Below are 15,806 nucleotides of genomic sequence, written 5' to 3'. Positions count from 1 at the left end.
GGGGCCTTATTTGGAAAGAGGGTCTTTGCACGTGGAATCCAATTAAGATGAAGGCACGCTGGACAGAGCCCTGGTCCAGGAGGACTGTGTCCTCAAAAGAGGAGACAGAGACTCGTGGAGACAGCTCCATGTGAAGAGAGAGCCACACGGGCTGCCACAGCCCGTGGCAAGGAACACCAAGGACCTCCAGACCCAGGGGGACGTGGCAAGCCTGGAGCCCATGCTCCCTCGGAACCCCACCAGGGACCAAGCTGGGTGCTGGACTCCTGGCCTCTGCCCCATTTCTGCTATTTTAAGCCAACAAGTATATGGTGCTTTACACCCAGGGGACACAGAAAGCTAATGTCCTCAGACATCACAGAGCACAGCAGGAAGGGACCAGAGCAGGGACTTCTCACCCCCCCCCCCACTGCCTGCTGGGCATCCCACAGAGCCAACCCAGAGCCTGCCCTGCTCCCAGAACCGTCCCCTAGCAGATTCCCCACATGGCTAAGACCCCCCTTCCCCCTTCCCCACAGGCTCGGCCTCCCAACTGCGGCATCACAGATGACAAGGCAGGAAGACCTCTTTCTGTCCTGTCTTCCTGATCCCCCTCCTCTTTCCCACAAGGAAAGCCAGTGTTCTGCAGTCACACAGGGCAAAAAATCACTCCCACCCTGGGACAAGTATGAGGGACTGGCCTAGGACCTAGAGGCTCTCTGCAGGGTGTCGCCAGGCCAGGTTTCTCAGCTGCTGATCCCTCCTCCCAGCTCCTTAGCAGGCCTGGGGATCTCTCCTGGGGTGCTATGTTCTGGGGTAGCTCAGACAACTAGGTTCCGCTGTGCAGTTTTACAATCAGGAGAGAGGCTTGGAGGGTTACAGATGGTGACCCACAGAGAGACCCTGGGGCCAGGTGAGCACCGGCTCCAGCGCAGCTTCTGGGTCAGGGGTTGGGGTGTGGGGCCCTCGCTTTCCGGCCTCTTTCCTCATCCTTGTTCCTGATCAGCAGGTCCTATTGTGTGTGTGTCTGGAATACAGCACCACATTTCAAACATGCACCTGGCGTGCACTGCTCCAGACAGGGGATGAGCACCTCTGTCTCTTATCATTTCTTTAGATTTGGCACCTTTGAGCGCCGCTCTTCAGTTCCTCAGATCCCATGGGATTTTGTAAACCAGAGAAGCCACGCTGTGCCGCAGAACCCGAGCACAGAACCCTCCTCACTGTTCTGCTCCTTCATCTTTGGGCACCAAAGGAAACAAAAGGAAAGCAGAGGAGAGAGGAACCTTCCACTACCACACCTCCCTCTCCTGTCTTCAGAACCTGGAGCCAAGGCCCTGCGCTAAGGACACTGTCGGCTAAGGAGGCCCGGAGCTGAGACTCCAGGGCGTAGTCAATTTCCACTGTGATTCAGCTCCCTGGGCCTGGGGGTTTGTCTCTGGAGGGCTGGGAGGGGACAGCTACTCTCCTGGCAGCTGTATGCAGGATGCCTGGGGATGGCGGCTGGGCCCCACAACTCTTGCCCGCCTGTCCCTGCTCTGGAGACCCAGGCCCTGCTTGGTTAACGAGCTGTCAGAGGTAGCTGCGGCCCCCTAAGCCTTCCTGTGTTGACTCCAGAACTATTTTAAGCAGGGAAGATGGTGGGAAACAGGAAGTGTCCAACTACTCCAAGTTTTGCCTCCTTCGAGGAGAGGGACTGGGAACCAGATGTCCCCAGTGGGCGGCAGGAAGCAGGGGGGTGCAGGGTCACTCTAGGTGTCGCAGCTTGGCAGGCCCAGTACAGGACCTAGGAGTGACACGGGGGATCAGGGCAGCTGGGCCCCGTGCTAAGCTGCCTGAAATATTCCAAATCTGCTTTGATCGCCTGGGGCGACCCTGCATGCAGACAGGTTCCAGTCTGCTAGAGAAACGGCAGGTCTCCTGAGGCCTTGACCTTTGGGTTTAGATAACCAGTTAAGTGGAGGCAAATATGCCAAGTCCTAGGGATGAGTGAGGGATTCAACAGGCAAAGCTGCCTGGACCACAGAACAGGTCTGCAGAAACCAAGCCCTGGTAACCCCCGTGTCAGTCAGCCCCGGCCCACATCCTATCTGGCTGCCAGATCTGTTAGGAGGGATGTGCGCAACCGGGGCGCTGAACAAAGGAAGCGAGGCACAGGTTTGGAAGGCGTGCTTTCAAAGTTATGCTAGATCTCAATAGCCCTCAAGATATGGCCACATGATAAAGACAACTCCAATAATGCTTAAAGAGCATTAGTGTGGGGGGTAATACAGGCCTGGACTGGAAGCCTAGCTCTGCCACTTATTAACTGTAGGATGCTGGGCAAACAGAGCCTCTGGAATCCTGAGTTTGCTCCTGGGTAAAAAGGAGTAATTGTACCTACTGGGAGGGGAGGTCATAAGGATCAAGTGAGATAGTACTCAGCCCAGAGGCTAGCACAGAGTACATGCTCACAAGTGGCTTGAAGGTGCGGGTTCCTAAGAGTAATGCTATCATGTCCGTCAACCTCATCCTCATCCTCACCCTGGACTGAGGTCCAGCAGTCGGCCACCCATCCCCAGGGTTGTCGGCAAAGGGATTGTCAGAACCGAGAGGAGGACAGATATCCTAACTCCTGGGCTCAGCCCAGGAGAGGTGGACACGGGGGGAGAGGCCCACCTGGCATGGAGTACTTGGAGAAGTCGGGCAGCGTGTGGGAGAAGGAGACAGTGCTGCCCCCACTAGGACTGGACATGCCACTGGCCACCGGCGAGGAGGACACTTTCCCGTTGACAGTGGCATAGTTGGGGAGGCTGCCTGCCCGGTCGCCCACGGACATCTTCCGCTTCTCTGGCAGGGCCGGTGTGGGGCTCCCCTGCCGGAAGGCCGCAGAATCCGGCGAGGGGGAGGTGGTGGGGCTGCTCAGGCCCGGGTAGTAGGCAGGGGAGAGAGGGAAGGAGGGTGTGGACGGGGCCTGGTAGCCCGCAGCGCTGCTCTGTCGGGACAGAGTGGGCCTCCGGTCCTCAGGGGTGGAGTAGCCACCGTAGGCCACGTGCCGGTCCAAGCTGGGGCTGCCAGGAACCATGGATCCAGACCCTCCCAGGTGACGGCCCAGGCTGGGGCTGCCAGGGCTGGCCACTGCGTTGCCATGGAGACTGGGGGTCAGGTTGCCTTGGTGGGCCCCGGGGTGCCGGCCCAGGCTGGGGCTCCCTGGGGTGGTGGCCGCACTGCTTTGGTGGCTGGCAACGGTGTTGCCATGGAAACCAGGGCCGGGTGGACCCATGACCTGGCGGTGGCTCAAACCGGGACTGCCAGGAGCAGCCATGCTGGGGTTGACGGCCCGCCGGCCGAAGCCAGGACTAGGGGGCGTGTTGGTGCCCACTGTCCTGTGGCGGGCCTGAGGGCTCCCGGGCACCGTGTGGACACTGGCCACACTGAACTGAGAGCGGGGCTGGCTTTCTGCGGGGCTGAATTGCTGAAGTGAGGAGTCGGGGCTGCTGTAGTTGCTGCCCACGGTCGGGAGAGGAGAAGAGCTCTGGTAACTTCTCTGGGCCACAGGGCTGGGCTGCCCCAGGATGCCGGAGCGGAAGCTGGAATCCAACAAGGGCTGGGTGGGTGTCCGCGGGCCCTGGTCGCTGCTCTCCCCTGATGGGAAACTCCCAACTGAAGTGCTAGAGAGAGGACAGATTGAGAGGTCAGCAAATGGCAGTTAATGAAGGGGGTCCTTGAGGGAAGTACCCAGCTTCCTTCCAACCACTAATAGCAACCATAATAGCTCCACTTGCAGTTGGCCAGAGAGTCAGGGCTTTTACATCACCTCGTGGATCCATCGGAAGAAGAAACTGAAGGTCAGAGAGGTTCAACAGTAAACTCAGGACCACACAGTTCATAAAAGCCCGGGGTTTCAACTCAGCTAGGTCTGATTCCAAAGCCCACATTTCCCCACAGCACTCTGCTGACTACTGAGCAATAAGCCAAGAAATCTCCCTCCTGAAAGTTGAAGGTGGCTGTCCTGTTGAAGCCTCCGGCATCACAGAAACTCACTCTGGAGAGGGAGGCAAACCACCTGGCTCCCATTCCTATGAGGGCCACCTGACTGCATCTCTGGGTTTGCTGTCATCATAAGCCCTGAGCAGGCAGGACTGGGCTTCTACTCCTGGTTGATTCAAAACAAAAAGGAGGGAAGGAAGGAAGGAAGGAAGGAAGGAAGGAAGCAAGGAAGGAAGGAAGGAAGGAAGGAAGGAAGGAAGGAAGGAGGGAAGGGAGGGAGGGATGGAGGGAGGGAGGGAGGGAGTACGGATGGGAGGGAGGGAGGGAGGGAGGGAGGGAGGGAGAGAGGGAATCAAGCGGGAAGTTCCCAGAGCAGGGATTTCAGCTCATTATAGGGTCTGCTCTCTGGGCATCGGATCTGGCCACTAATGGAGCAAACTGCCCTGAGTGGTAATGATCCTCCCATCACTAGGAGAACTCAAGCAGAGGCTGAGGGACTTATGGGTCTAAAGGCTGCATAGGGAAGGTCCTCCATGGGGGGGTTAGATTCCATGAGCTCAAGGTCACTCCCAATTCTAAGATCCTGGCAAAATTCAGTTCCTATGGGACCGTGCCTGGAGGAATTGCCACAATTCAGGGCTCCACTGCCAAGGGCAGCGCAGGCCCCTAGGGAGTGACACGGGGGAGCAGGGCCTGCACCGCCGTGACCTGTGAGCTGGGGAGCAGGGATTTTCCTTATTCGTGTTTTCCTAGGGGGCCATGAGGGACTGACAGATGACCTGCTCCTTCAGACCCACACCACCACCCATCTATAGTGTGGCAGTAGAGACCGAGGTTGACAGGGACGTGGGTAAGCAGCAGCCGTGGGGAGATGGCAGGAGGGCTGGGCCAGGAGTCCCCAGGGAAGGAAGGGGCCTCACCCAGCCAGGAGCCCACGCCCCCACGCTGCCGTGGGCAGGAGGGCGTCTCTCCGCTGCTGAGCCCTCCCCGGCCGGGTGGGATCGGCTGGGGCTCCGGGTGTGAGGAGGTTTTGGAGGGACTGTGCTCTAGCGGCAGACAAGAACCACGAGCAGGGAGACAGGCAGGGGACAGGCCAGGACACGGCCTGCCTTGCACCCCTGAAGGGGCCAGAGCAGAAGGTCATTTCCCAGGAGGGAAAAAACTGGCTTCTGAGGGTGCAGCAGGCAGGGCGGGGCGGGGCGAGGGATGCTGACGTGGAGTTCTAGAAGATGAATCTCAGGGCACAGACACCGGCTTCCGGAGTCCTGAGGGGGCCAACGGGGCATCAGGAAGAATGTGGGAGAAGCTCCCTGCCCGGGGCTCCCTGTGGGGGCCACAGCGCAGGGCGAAATCCCTGTCCCCTGAACAGGGAGCACGCCCTCTGCAGGGGCCAGGCCTCCTGAGCCGCTGCAGCCTGTCAGGAGGCTGGGCAGGCTGGGTTTGGCTCCAGATTTCAGAACCCTCAGAGCCCAGAGGCACGCTGCCTCCGCTCACCAAGCCCCCACCCTGAGCCAGCGTAGGTAGGGCCTGCGGCAGCAATGTGAGGGGGGGCTGGGATGTTTGAGGGCCCCTGGGAAGGCAGTGCAGGGAGGGGAGCGGGCTCAGAAAGGGAGAGAGAGGCACTGGGTCCTCCAGGAGGCCAGCGCTGTCCTCCCACCCTGACCCCCGGCATCTGCACTCCAGGCCTTGCCCAAGCCGGTCTCTAGCTGCCTTTCCGGGGCTCTTTTCCCCTCCCGGGGGCCTGAAGTCTTCCCTCCCCCGCACCCAGCTTCTCACCACACCCCACATCAGCCGACCGCCTACTGAGCCTGTGAGCAGGGACTGCCCAGCCTCCCGGGCCAACTCTGGCCTTCCTCTGTGTCGGATGCGCTCAGACCATGGGTGTCCGCCGGCCGTGCATCAGGACGCCTCCCCTCTCCTCCACCTGCATGCCCCACTCTAACCCTGCATCTTCCCGTGCTGTCCTTCAAAACGCTCTCTCCCTCCTTCGCCCCTCCACATCCTGCTCACCCCTCTGGATTGCCCACAAAGAGTTCCAGCCCTCAGGGACCCTTCTGCTTTCCTCCACCAAGATAATGGCCCCTCGCTCTGAGCTCCAAGCACTTTACTTCTCCTGTCAGCTCTTGGCTCCCAGCCAGCGAAGGGCGTGCACCACAGTGGTCTGGGGAGGAGATTGCGACGTGGGCGACATGGGCCCCGGAACCACACACTTGGGCCTCAACTCTATCCCTGCCACTGCTCAGCTTAGGAAACCACTTCTGTGCTTCAACTGCCTCTTCTAGAAAGTGGGGTCCCTGGGGCTTGCCTCCTGGGACCACTGTGAAGATTCCACATCTGCACAAAGCTTTCAGCAAAGTGCCTGGCCTCCGGCAAACACCCACTGCCCGAGTCCTCCTTGTCCTGAGACGTTAAACCTGGGGGAAGGCCTCCTTCACCTGGCACACTTCCTCCTGCCGGCACTGCTTGGGGAACGACCGCTTACTCACTTCCGGGCTCCCCCTAAGGTCTGGCACTCAGGGGAAGCTCTCTCAAGGTGCCCTGAAGGGGTCTGCAAAGTGCCGCGGATGTGACTTCTCTCTGCCCACACCCTGGGACGATCCAAGAGGCCTCAGCTGTCCCATCCCAGGCCGCGATTCTCATCCCCCGAGTCTTCCCACCCGGACTTACCTGTCGGCGCTGAGGATGGGGCTGCTGGTGGACAGGGGGCTGGGGGAGACAAAGGAGCTGCCCAGGGTCCCATTCCTCAGGGGCGTCTCGTGGCCATAGGCCTGGGCAGCTGGGGCACTGAAGCTCTTGGGTTCAGCATCCTGAGGTCGGGGCCCAGCCACTGCCGTCCGTGCCACAGACTCCACGTAGCTCCGGGCTTCTGGGAGGAGCAGGAGGACAGAGACTGAGCACAGATCCCCAGAGGTGCAGTGTGGGACCCTCCCAACCTGCCAGGGACACAGCCACCCAAAGCAGACAGGGAAAGATAGCACAGGAACAGCCCCCAAAAGACATCGGGACGCTTGACCGGGGGCTCCTGCCTGCCCACACCCACCCTGTCCCAAGACAATCTTTAACCAGAGCCTGACTCAAGAGCCTGTCCAGAAACGAGCCCCAAACTCCACCCCTGCACCAAACCCAGGCCATCAGAGACTCGTCCACCCAAGAACCAGGTCGTCTGTCCATGACTGGCACCCCCTTTGCTGACCCTGCTACCCAGGCCCTTCCAGGCTCCCCGACACCAGAGTGGACCCAGAGCTGCATCTGACCTGGCCCGTGTCCCGGGACAGCACTGGGGTCCTCCCCACGCCTGGAGTCAGATACAGGCTTGCTCACCTAGCAACAGACCTGGGTCTGCTGAGGCCTGGATACCAAGACACGCCCACCGTCTCTGCCTGACGCACTTAGCGTTTCTCAAGAGATGGACACCAGACAAACAGTCCCCAGGCGGAGCTGGACACTGTCTGCGATCTGTGGCACTCCCACAGCACTGGGCAGTTCAGGGAGGACATTTGTACACAGGATCCAAGGTTAGAATACAAAACTCCCAGGTCAGAAGAGGAGGGAAGGGGAAGAGCCAGAAAGGCCATTTTACAGATGAGGAAGTCGAGGCTGGGACAGTGACATGATGGACGCACAGCCGGGACCCCGGGACCCTGACTCCCAGGTCAGGGCACGTCTGACTCCCTCCACCACCTCGGAGGCTAACTCTGAAACTAGCTCAATATTAAACAGCAAGAGGAAGCGGGGCACTCAGTCCTCCAGGGACGTGAACAGGGACAGAGGACATGCCGCCACCTGCAAACCTGGCACCGTCCCTGTCCCACCCAGAAGGGACGAGGCCTGAGCACAGGCCCCGACTCTGTCATACCTAGGGCATCCGCGGAGACCAGCCTGAGACACTTTGGGGCCAGAGTCCATGCAGCCCTGAAGAGGCCTTTGCGGCCCTTGCTGACCAAGATGGTCATGGTCACCGAGTGGGAGAAGTGCCCCTCCCCTGGGTCCCTCGGGGGTGTGAGGACTGGGGTTGGGGCAACTAATGCAAAGCCCCTCCCCAAGTCCGAGAAAGCCCCCCACTGGGGAAAGGGGTGTTGGCAGGGGCATTGTGTCGCCTACTGCAGCCTCTTTCTGAGGCTGGCCCAGGCCCGACATGCGACACCCAGGCACACTGGCCGCCATGGACACAGAGAAGGGTGACCCTTCAGACCAGGGCCCTTTGCAGAGGGGGTCCTGAGCCTGTGGTGGGGGGAGGCAGTATGTCTGCAGAGGGGTGGGGAGGGTGGTCTATCCCAGGCTGCCACAGGACCAGTCACCTGGAGTGACCAGTCACCCAAGCTGGAGTCCAGCAGTGGGCAGAGCCAGCAAGGCCTCCCTCAAGCAGCCCAAGCCACCACACCTCCTGGGAGCCCCAGGCCAACAGAACAAAGGAGACTGGGTTCTCGGCTCTGCAGCCCCAGGCCCTGCAGAGGCCTCTCTGATCCGGGCTGGTATGTAAAGGTCTCCCCAGTGAACATCTAAGGCGGGGCAGATCAGAGGGCCTCTGTGGCAAGTACACAGTCCTACTGTCGCAGCCTGCAAGCATCTGGAGACAATAGCTCACGGCATGGAGATGACTATGTCGCAATAGAATTTTCCTCACAAAAATAGTTGGCAGGAAGGACCTGGCCGGCTGCCAGAGTTTGCTGACCCTTGATCTGTCTAACCTGTCTCCTAAGCCCAGAGAGGTGGAGCAAATTTGCCCAGAACACACAGCCAGTGCATGGCCGTGGACACCAGCATCCCAGTCTCCACATTCAGAGTGTCATTAGGGGTGGACTACAATAGGACCACTGTCTCTTGGGGACACCTAGAGCTGGCTGCTATCCAGCACGCCAGCCACCAGCCAAAGGAGTGCCAACTCTGAGGGCTATGCATAATTACAAAGATAGCAGCCACGTGAGGGAAGCAGGATCTGAAGGATGGGAGTACACTGCACCGGCCACACAGCTAGCAGGTGGCAGAGCCAGCTTGGGAACCTGGGAGGCTGGCCCAGGGGCCACCTGACCCGCTGCACATACGACGGTCTGAACCCAGGAGCCCATGGTTTCAGGGTGGCTTTGGTCTTGAGGAACTGGCTCCTTGTCCTGGGCTAGTAACCCCCTCTGGCAAAGGGACCATCAAAGAGTCACACCCAGAGAAAAGTGAAGGACACCAGGCCAGGGTCCTCCCTGCTCATCCCTCACCGCCTCAGGCCGCTCCACAGCTTCCCGGGCCCTTCCGGGTGCTCGGCACGCCTCACTCAGTCCCTGCAGCACGCGGCACCTGTCCTCTCCCACCCAGGGACAGCAAGGGGGACAGGGCTCACGGGTGTTCCCCGTGCCCCACACGGCACCTGGCACACAGCAGGCCTCGGCGCGTGCCTGTCCCACAAACTCCGACCCACAAGCTCACCCTGCAGCCCGTTCCCACAGAGGAAGACCCGGGCCCGAGACGTCGCCCTTGGTCTTCTCGCTCCCTGGAGTTCAAGGTGAAGCCTGCACCGGTGAGCCCTGCGGGTCTGTCCTCTTCTCTGACCCCCTCTCCATCCCCAGCCACTGTCCCGCTCCCCGGCCTCCCTAGTGCTGCTTCACCTACTGCCCACCAGGCCCCTGCCCTGTGGCTCCAATGGCTCTGGGTGAGGCACAGGGGGTCTGGCAGGAGATGAGAGGGCGGGAGGCAGGCGGCCGGTGGCTGCATCCCTGTACCCACGGCTGCAGCCCCGGTGGCTCTCCCCCAGCCCTCCCCTGTTCCTCAAGGCTGGGTGGGATGGACCCCTCCTGCTGCCCAGTGCCCAGGGCTCTCCCTGGTTTGCCCGGACTTTGTAACCCTGGCTCAACTCTCCTCGGACGCCATAGTGGTTTGCCAAGACCTTGGCCCACACTCTGGGTAAGCAGCTCAATCACCCCCGACCCTGATTCAGAGACGGTCCAACAGCAGGATGAGCCTGGGCCCCTGGTGGCTGACCCCCGGTGGCCTGCTAGTCCACTGCCTTCTTCCAGCCTGAGCCAAGCTGTGAGCTGGGAGGGTGACAACAGAGGGCTGGCGGGACCGTGCGTCAGAACCCAAGCTGGCCACGTTCTCCAGGGCATCAGTGCCTTCGGCCCCGATCCCCCAGCTTCTAGGACTAGGCGCCAGAACTCGGGGGACAGAACAGCTTACCAGAGAGAGGCCGCAGCCGCGTGCCTGCCACGGTCAGGAAACAGCGAGGCCAATCAGGGACCTGCCCCCATCCTCTGCCCCTCTCCTCCCTGTCCCTCAGTCCCAAACCAGGGGTCCTGGGGAGTTCACCTCCAAAACCAGAGCTAGGAGCCAGACGTGGGTTTCCCAGCCTACAGACCCGGGGGCCAGCTCCAAGGCTGCCTTTTCTGTCTCTACCTCGCTTCCCCGTCCTTCCCACAGCCCAGCAGGCTGCCCCGCCCCTTCTGTCACCCACGTGAGCCCTTCTCCACGCGGGTCTCTCATCTGTAAAATGGGGACGACACCCCGCCCAGCGCGCTGTCCTGGACTCACGGGAGAGCTCCTTGGATGCCTTCTTGCTATTCCAGTTTGGGCCTGGCCCGCCCTCCCTGAGCCCAGGCCTCCACTCCAGCCCACCCCAGGCAATGGAGTTGGGAAGGGCGGGAGAGGGGGGCCGGGCAGGGTGCTGCTGTAGAACATTCCAGGAGCCCAAACCCACTCCAAGTGGCTGCTGGCGGCTGAGAGCAGCTGGAGGGACCAGGAGGACCTGGCTCCTGCAGGCCAGGGCCGGCTCCTCCTGACACCCACAAGTGCACTTTCTACCTCCCCAAACTCCAGCTGAGCAGAAGGGCCCCCGGGGGGCTGGGGTGTGGCTCAGTGGCAGAGCTCTTGCCCAGTGTGTGCCAGAGCCTGGGGTCCCGCCTCAGCACACGGTGACCGGTGACTGCACTGCAGATCCTCCACGCCCCCCATGATACCCACCTGCCCGGCTCAGCCCTTCTGCCTACCTGCTGGGGTCTCCGCCCTCCCCGGGGTGCCGCACTCCATCTTCATATCCTCAGTTGTAAAGGCACAGGGCCTGGCACGTAGTATGTGCTCAATAAATCTGCGTCAGAGGCTCTGCCCCAGGACACCCATAACAAGCATCCCAGAGGTCACTCCTGGCCCCCGTCTTCCTTGGTACCAAGATCACCCGCACTGAGAGCCTACCCTGAACGTCCCCTGCCGTGGAGGCCAGTCCTAATGTCCACCTGTCTCCTACCTCAGTGCTTCCACCCCTTTTTCTCTCAAGGAGAAGGCCCCACGCCCAGTGAAGTCACCATTCAAATGTTGAAGTGTCCCTTACACCCAGCGCAGTCACTTGGAAAGGAGCAGCCTCCACTCCCTGATCCTGCGTCAGCGCTAAGCTGTGCCCCTGACGACTGTGGGCCTGGGCGGGTCATCTAATCTCCCTGGTTGATAAAATGGGTTGCTCTACCTTCCTTTCAGCACTGCTGTGATGACAATGACTTCTGTGGCCTGGCTCCTGCCTATTCAACCTCACTCCATACCAAACACCCTCTGGCCCTGTGCTCCAGCCTCCTGACTTCTCTGTTCCTAGAAAAAAACACACTGTCACTTCCTCCCTCAGGACTTTGCACCTGCTATCGACATGCTATTCCCTCCCACCCCAGGGCCTTTGTACATGCCATTTCCCTCCGCTCTCCTCACATCTGAGTTTCACCAGGTCTGTGCAACTCACCTCCACATCTTACTTCTTCAACCTGGGTCATGTTCTTTGCCATGAGGTCTCATAAAACTGTATCCCTTTCCTCCAAAGCACTTAGTGCATAATTCTGGTTCCTGTTCATGCCTAGGCTCCGTAAGATTAGAAACCATGTCTCATACTGCTTATCGTTGTGTCCCCAGAGCCTGGCACAGTTCTGGTACACAATAGGCACACAAAATATTTTTTGAATCAACAAATCAAAGAATGCATGAATATATTTAGCACAGTGATGAACAGAACAAATGTCCCCCGAATTTTTCATTTCCTCCAGCTGAATAACTCTCCCACTCATCATTTCCCCCCACAGACTTTTTTTTTTTTTTTTCTGAATCTCCCATTAAAGTATCAGCAGGGAAGTCAAGCAGAGCTTCCAAGGGTCAGCAAGGAATGCGCCGGGTCTGACTCTGGAGGTGCTGCCTGGGTCAGGAAATGCGCAACAGGTCGCCACAGCCTTGCCCCTGCCCCCACCTGGCCCACTGCCCAGGCAGCTATTCCAGCTCCCAGGCTGGAATCCTGGAGCCTGGGCCTGGAGGCAGGGGAGGGCTTGAAATGGCCACTTGACAGGAGGCCCGACTCCAGTTTGGTTCTGTCACCTCCCAAGTTCCCAAATGTGACCTTGGGCAGATCCCCTCGGCACCCCCAACAGACCTCAGCTCCACGTCCTGGACAATGGCAGGTGTGGGCACGGCTGTCTTGATCCCTAGGAACCATCCCCGCCCAATTCTGTGGCTCTGGGACAGACGCAGGGCTGGGGGACTTGCAGCTCGTAAGCTGAGGGTCATTCACGGGCACACTTGGCGCGTCTCAGTTCAGCTCTGTCACCACCCGCTCCTCTGAAGAGCCCCCTCAAGGCGGGAGCCACAGCTGCCAGGTCTGTCAGCCAGAAGCATGATGCCACGCGGGAATTCTCACCTGACAGCCCACCTGTGCGCCCGAGCCTGCCAACGCCGGGGCACCGAGAGCCAGCTGCGCGATCAGAGAGCAGAGCCGCGGCCCGGCTCGTGCCAGCCGCCCCACCCCAGCTGCACTGCATTTCGGAGAACCAGCAAGTTGGCCTCCAGCCCGAGAGTCAGCCCCTTCTCAGGTAGGAGGCTGGGGAGGGGCACGGAGGGGCCGGTCCCACAGAAAGAGCACACTGCAGCCCCAGGACCTACTCCACGCCCAAGCGTCCCAGGATGCCACCCAGACTCGAGCTGGTTAGACAGAGGCAAAACACTCTGGAGCTCTCCAACCGCCTGACCTGGTAAGGGCAGATTCAGAGGGGTCTGGCCGGCTTTGGGGTTGGAAACCAACGTGGTGTGTACAAAGGACGGTGGCCCCAGAGAACCACACAGAGTGCCTAGAGAAACACCCCCTCATCTCACCCACTGGACCGAGTCCTCCTCTGAGTTCTGTCCCTGGTGGATCAAAGGCCTTCCACCAGACTGTGTTCCCTCTCTGCCTGCTGGTCACAAGGCAAGGACAGGCTCTTCCTAATCAGGGGGAGGCCCGGGCCCCATGGCCTGCTGACTCCTGAAACTCTTCTCTTTATACACCAGGGTTGAACCCTGAGCCACATCCCCAGGCTTTTTTTATATTTTATTTTGAGACAGGGTCTCACTAAGTTGCTGAGGCTGGCTTTGAACTTGCAACCCTCCTGCCTCAGCCTCCTGAGCTGCTGGGATTACAACTCTTCAGAACATTGTGCATGGGTGTCCCACTGCCCTACTGTGGCAGGTGAGTCCACAGCTTTCCTGACATTCCCAAAGGCATCTGGGATGTCAGAAAGACAGACTTCCTGCTGTCTGTGTGGATAGGGCCTTCCTGGAGGCAAGTTGTGAATCTATGACAGTGGCTCTGAAACAGGGACAGCTCCCCCAGGGGACACTGGCCATGTTGGAGATATCTTCAACTGTCATGACTGGGTGCTGCTACTGGCACCCAGTAGGCAGGAGCTAGAGATGCTGCTAACCACCCTACAGTGCACAGGAAGCCCAGCATCCAGGAACTGTCTGCCCACCATGGCCACAGGGCCAGAAGCCCAGCTCGGACAGACCCCTCCAGACCCCTCTGTGTGGCTGTACACCAGGCAGGCGGGCACAAAGCCATTGGCAGAGGAAGTGACAGGAGAGATGTTTTTGTCCACAAACTGGCACCAGCTGGCGCCTGGACACTGGCTGTGCCTGAACCAGTGCCCAGTGGCTCCCAGCTCCCCAGACAGGATTCAGGTGGTGTCCATGGTGATGTTTCATTGTCAGGGAGTGGGGACAGGAAGGCCATGTGCCTGGTCACTTGAGACCAGGTAAGAAAAGAGAGCTGTCCCTGAGCCGCCATGCGTGACAAGCCATTCCCAGACCCAGAGCACGGGAGCAGCCACACACCAGCCGCACTTACCTTCTGGAAGCTTAGCCAGCTCCCTCCCCTCATCTTCCTCTGAGGGAAGAGGAGAAGGCAGGCAAGAAGAAGAGGCAGGAAAGAGGGGCGGGTGACGGAGATGGGAGGAAGAACCATCGGGGAGAGAGAGAGAGACAAGGAGAGGGAGAGAGAGAGAGAAGGAGAGAGATTGGTTAACAGGGATTGTTCCTAGAGAAGGAATCAGCTGAGTGAAGGAGGCCCAGGCCAAGGCCAAGAAAGAGCTGGGCTCTCCACAAAGAGCTCAGGGGAGGGCTGAGGCCCACCCTGTGCAGGACCCCAGGAGTCCAGGGTGCAGTTTAGACACTGACGCAGGAGCTTGCCCCTCTCCCAGCGCCTGCGGCCAGGGCTCATGTGGGCCGAGTCTCGAGAAGCCATGTGCTGGCAGGTGAAAGGCAGCCCCAGCCCCCTTCCCCTCCCGTGGCTCAGTGTCCCTAGCCATGCTGGTCAGGAGTGACCTCCTGCGTGGGAGCCAGTGTCTGTGTGGGTCACAGATACATGCCGTTGCCCTCCTACCTGGCTGGACCAGTCTCCTGGTGGCTAAGGAGAGAAGGTTAAAGTTGACCCCAAGACCCAGCTCCGCCCTGAAACCAGCGTCTAGAAGTAGTTTTCTGGACTGAACTGGCTCCATCTTGCCACTCAGAGCCCAGGGCCCCCACTGTCTCCACCCCCACCCCACAGGAAGGAGAGGAAGTGGGAGGTGGGACAGGAGGTGGGAGGCATGACTCCGAGCACCTGCTCCAGAGGACAGCCTGAGGAGGCCCACTTTCTAATACAGACAGGACGGTGCCGGAGCCCAGACAGGAGGGAGCAGCCAGGTAGCCTGGCTCCGGTCCTCAGCAGCAGGGTCAAAGGCTACCAGCAAGGCCTTGGACAGGCCAGAGAGACCCGGGCCAAGGGGGAGAGGGCTGGGGAGGGGACAGACAGCAATGGCTGCCACTGAGTCATGAGTTCTCAGGCGGAGGTTTGTGAGCCACGGCAGACCAGGAGAACACCCTGAGCGCAGGGTGGCCTCTGACGTCTCGAGAATGCTCAGAGCACACCAGGGACCGGGGAGCCGGGCTCCCGGCAGACAGCAGGCCGAGTCCAAGGAAACCGAGGCCAGGCCTCCAAATCCCAAAGTCCACAGGGGCCACATGGGCAGGAAGGTGGCCAAGGGATGTGTCACCCTGACCCCTGCACAGAGGGCCCTGAGGCCTGACCTCAGGGTGGCACAGAGCCCGCTCCCTCTCCTGTCCAGAGCGTCTCCAGAACTTCAACTCCGGGAGCCTCCATTGAGATCCCCAGCCCAGGCCATGGGGTCCTGCCCCGCGGCCTCCCGCACCACGTCCACCCAGCCAGTCACTCACCGCCTGTGGGGTGCAACAAGATGTCCGCTGGGTTGTGGGGTTTCAGGCCCAGAGCAGATAGGGGTGTCTTGGCCAGACCTGGAGGGGAGCGCACTGTGCCAAAAGGAAAAAGGAGGACAGCTGGAGTGAGTGGATGGGGCAGCCCCGCGGGACACGCCACAGACAGAGCGAGTGGCCCGGTGGCCAGGGCTGGGCCACCGGAGCCAGCCCTAACCCCACACTGGGGCTCCACGGCCCTTCCAGTCCCCTGTGTTCCTTCACATTCCAGCAGTTTAAAGGACAAAGGGAAAGAGTCAGGAAATGACGTCCTTTGTCCTGGCCCTGTCCCCAACCTTGAAAGAATCATTTCTAGCCCTCGGCCCTTGGCTTCTCATTGCGGCCTTTTCCAT

General features: G+C 60.2%; 1 protein-coding gene across 16 annotated transcripts in view; it reads right to left on the bottom strand.

The window, feature by feature from the left end:
- The window catches only part of Tns1 (tensin 1), a 248,433-nt gene that overhangs the window by 12,227 nt on the left and 220,400 nt on the right, over positions 1-15,806 (bottom strand). For 11 of the 16 annotated variants that reach the window (XM_077110303.1, XM_076865445.2, XM_076865448.2 and 8 more), the window contains 4 exons: positions 15,418-15,510; positions 14,051-14,089; positions 6,616-6,814; positions 2,638-3,629 (listed from right to left, as the gene is read on the bottom strand). In XM_077110303.1, coding sequence (XP_076966418.1) covers positions 2,638-3,629; positions 6,616-6,814; positions 14,051-14,089; positions 15,418-15,510 — 1,323 coding nt within the window. Of the gene's footprint in view, positions 1-2,637; positions 3,630-6,615; positions 6,815-14,050; positions 14,090-14,584; positions 14,609-15,417; positions 15,511-15,806 lie in introns of all 16 variants that reach the window. The other 5 variants (XM_076865447.2, XM_076865456.2, XM_076865460.2 and 2 more) reach the window with 2 other exon arrangements.

This window comes from Callospermophilus lateralis, chromosome 9, assembly GCF_048772815.1.
Source record: "Callospermophilus lateralis isolate mCalLat2 chromosome 9, mCalLat2.hap1, whole genome shotgun sequence".
In the NCBI taxonomy this organism is placed as follows: Eukaryota; Metazoa; Chordata; class Mammalia; order Rodentia; family Sciuridae; genus Callospermophilus; species Callospermophilus lateralis.
Note: the sequence above shows the minus strand (reverse complement) of the source record. Positions and strands in the feature narration are given on the sequence as shown.